At 61.4% G+C, this 2,892-nt stretch overlaps 1 protein-coding gene across 1 annotated transcript in view; it reads left to right on the top strand.

Annotated features, from left to right (window-relative positions):
* The window catches only part of GBX1 (gastrulation brain homeobox 1), a 7,207-nt gene extending 6,516 nt beyond the window's left edge, over positions 1–691 (top strand). The window contains exon 2 of the mRNA XM_015620067.2: positions 30–691. Within this exon, the coding sequence (XP_015475553.1) occupies positions 30–553 (524 nt within the window). The 3' untranslated portion in view covers positions 554–691. The remainder of the gene's footprint in view (positions 1–29) is intronic.
* The last annotated feature ends 2,201 nt before the right edge of the window (positions 692–2,892 follow it).

The raw sequence follows: 2,892 nt of genomic DNA, 5'->3' as shown, positions 1-2,892 counted from the left end.
GGCGGACACTGACGCTGTGTGCCCCGCAGACGGGAAGGCGTACAGCTCAGACGAGGAGAAGTTGGAGGTGAAGTCGGCGGCGACGCCGTGCAGCGAGCGGGAGGAGGAGAGCTCGGCGGGCGAGAGCGAGGAGGAGCCCTTCCTGGACGGGGCTGCTGCCGGCACCGCGCTGGGAGCCAAGGGCAAGGGCAAGGGCGGCCCCGCCGCCGAGCAGCCCCCGCCGGGCTCCGGGGCCGGGAAGAGCCGCCGGCGCCGCACGGCCTTCACCAGCGAGCAGCTGCTGGAGCTGGAGAAGGAGTTCCACTGCAAAAAGTACCTGAGCCTGACGGAGCGCTCGCAGATCGCACATGCCCTGAAGCTGAGCGAGGTGCAGGTGAAGATCTGGTTCCAGAACCGCCGCGCCAAGTGGAAACGCATCAAGGCTGGCAATGTCAGCAACCGCTCGGGAGAGCCCGTCCGCAACCCCAAGATCGTGGTGCCCATCCCGGTGCACGTCAATCGCTTCGCCGTGCGCAGTCAGCACCAGCAGATCGAGCAGGGCGCCCGGCCCTGAGCCCGGCGGGGCCCCCGGACCCTGGGGCGGGTGGCGGCGGCGCGGGGGGGCCCCGAGCTCCCACTCCTGTGTACATGTACCTTATTTATTCCGTGTAAACTCTGTACATACGGCAGCGTGTCCTTCTGTCCGTGCCATGGGGAATGCGGCCGCCTGGCCCTCGGGTCCTGGCCGCCCGCTGGGCCGGGCCGAGCCGGGCCGGGCCGGGCCGGGCCCGCGCTGCCACTGGCACCCACCCATGTATAGCTGTGATTTCAATAAATTATTTTCTATGGAGCAAGACCACGTTTTCCTCGCTGCAGGGACGGGGAACCCGCGGCCCCGGCCCGGCGCTGGCAGAGAAGGAGAACAGGGAAGGGAGAGGGATGGGAACAGGGACAGCGACAGGGACACGGGCATGGGCAGCGGGCAGAGGTCGGGGACGGGGAGCGGACAGGGGGAAGGGGAGGCTCCGGGGCTGGGCTCTGCGGAGCCGGAGGCTGTGCGAGCAGCAGCTGTGCCCTTGCGGGCTCCGTTGCACCCGCCGCCGTGCCGGTGCCGAGAACAGGCTGCGAGAAGAGGAGACGAGGGCCGGGAAGCGCCCGGGAGCATCCCCAGGTCGGGCCTCGGGTCGGCGGAGCCGGGGCCAGGACTGGTTCGGGACCGCCTCCGCAGCTCATCCCGGGGTGGGGGAATGTATATCCTGCTGCAGACTCTCAACACGGCTGCGGCCCCTGCCCTGGCCCTGAAGCCAGCTCCCTGGTGCTGACAGCAAGAAAAGGGGCTCGCACATCCAGGCCAGCCGTTCATTCTCTGCTCGTGAGAGCAATTGCATGAGATGCTGCTTCTGAAGCCAGCCATCTCAGATACTGAGCCCAGCCCCAGAACCCCGTGAAGATCCAGTTTTGCACAGGGCACAACAGCACAAGGGCCTCCCTGGGTGTGGCTCCCTGGGCTCCCAGCCTGGGGAAACTGTTCTGGTTTGACAAACATCATCAGTGATGGGGCAAATGGTAGCAACACCCTTTGCAATGCCACCAGAGGTTCCTGGAGAGGAGGAAGGTTCTCTCCAAGGTTTTGCTGAGGTACCAATTGCTCACAAGTTTGATAGGGAGTTTGGGTCACAAACGGTCCAGCCAGCCATTGTCACCTTCCTTGGGAGAGCAGGAAATATCCCTGAGAGCCAGAGCTGACTCCACCTTCCTGAGCACCCTCCCTGAAGGCACAGCAAGGGCTGGGCCATCCCTGTGCTGCCTGGGGAGCAGTGCTCCCTCTCCACGTCCCTTCCCTCTTTGGCAGGTGCATTCTGTTCACCTGGGGTGTGGGGTACGTGCTCGCTCAGCCTGTACAGCTGAGTCCTCCTGCAGTGCCCTGGAGTTTCGGAGCAATGGGGAGTGGCTGGCCCTGCCCCTTGGCTGTGGGCTCCAGTTGACTTGTGTGGCCAACAGACACAGCTCAGATCAGAGCAATCACTTGGACAAAGCTGTGCTTCTAGACATCCTTGTGGGTGCCTCTTTTCACAGAAAAGAGAGTCCTCTTGCTGCAGGTCCTGAGAGGGCTCTATGGGATCCTTTCAGGATTTGGTTTCTCAGCATAGCTGGCTTCCACTGCAGGACACCTGCCTCTGTCCCTGCACCACTGGCCTGGAAACAAGAGAGTATCCTAAGGAAATGCCTGGCCTGGTGTTGCTCACAGCATCCCCAGCATGGATTTGCCCTGTTCAGGTAGCAACACCTCTTGGCATTCCCAAGATCTGGATCCATTCTGGATCAGGGGAGTAAATGCCCTTTGGCAGCAGTCCCCAGTGCCGTGCTCACAGGAGAAGTGTCAGTTCCCTTTTCAACAAGCTGAGGTAGAGCTGCCTGCACCTGCACCACTTCTCCATCCTCAGGTGGGTGTTGGTCTGAGACAGGAACTGACCTTAGCTGTGCTCTGTGGCTGCAAAGGGGACACAGCTGTTTGTAGTGACTGCAATGGCTCTGGCTGAGCCATGAGAGGTGAGTACATGAGCTGGTACTCACCTCTGTGTGGGAGGGCAGGAGCAGGGTAAAGCCATTCTGCAGCTACACACAGGGCTCTGCCACTACAAATGTGTCCACATGAGGGGTCTGTGCCACTGCAGCTGATCACAGCACAGCAGTGCACGTTAACCACGGAACTCCAGAAAGTGTCCACAGCTCCAGGGGCAGTGACATTAGAAGGAGTCAAATTTTATTTTAAGGTCCAAGAACTCCCTTATTCCCAGTGGGCATTTCTAACTGATGCTGGCCTGATACGTCCTGCCCAGTGGCAGCAGTGGTTTGTTGTGTCTTTAACTGACCTCCCCACACATAGAGGCCACTGCCCACCCAAAATCTGTG

The sequence above is a fragment of the Parus major genome, chromosome 2 (assembly GCF_001522545.3).
Source record: "Parus major isolate Abel chromosome 2, Parus_major1.1, whole genome shotgun sequence".
Lineage (NCBI taxonomy): Eukaryota > Metazoa > Chordata > Aves > Passeriformes > Paridae > Parus > Parus major.
The sequence above is the reverse complement of the archived record's forward strand: the minus strand, read 5'-3'. Positions and strand labels throughout refer to the sequence as shown.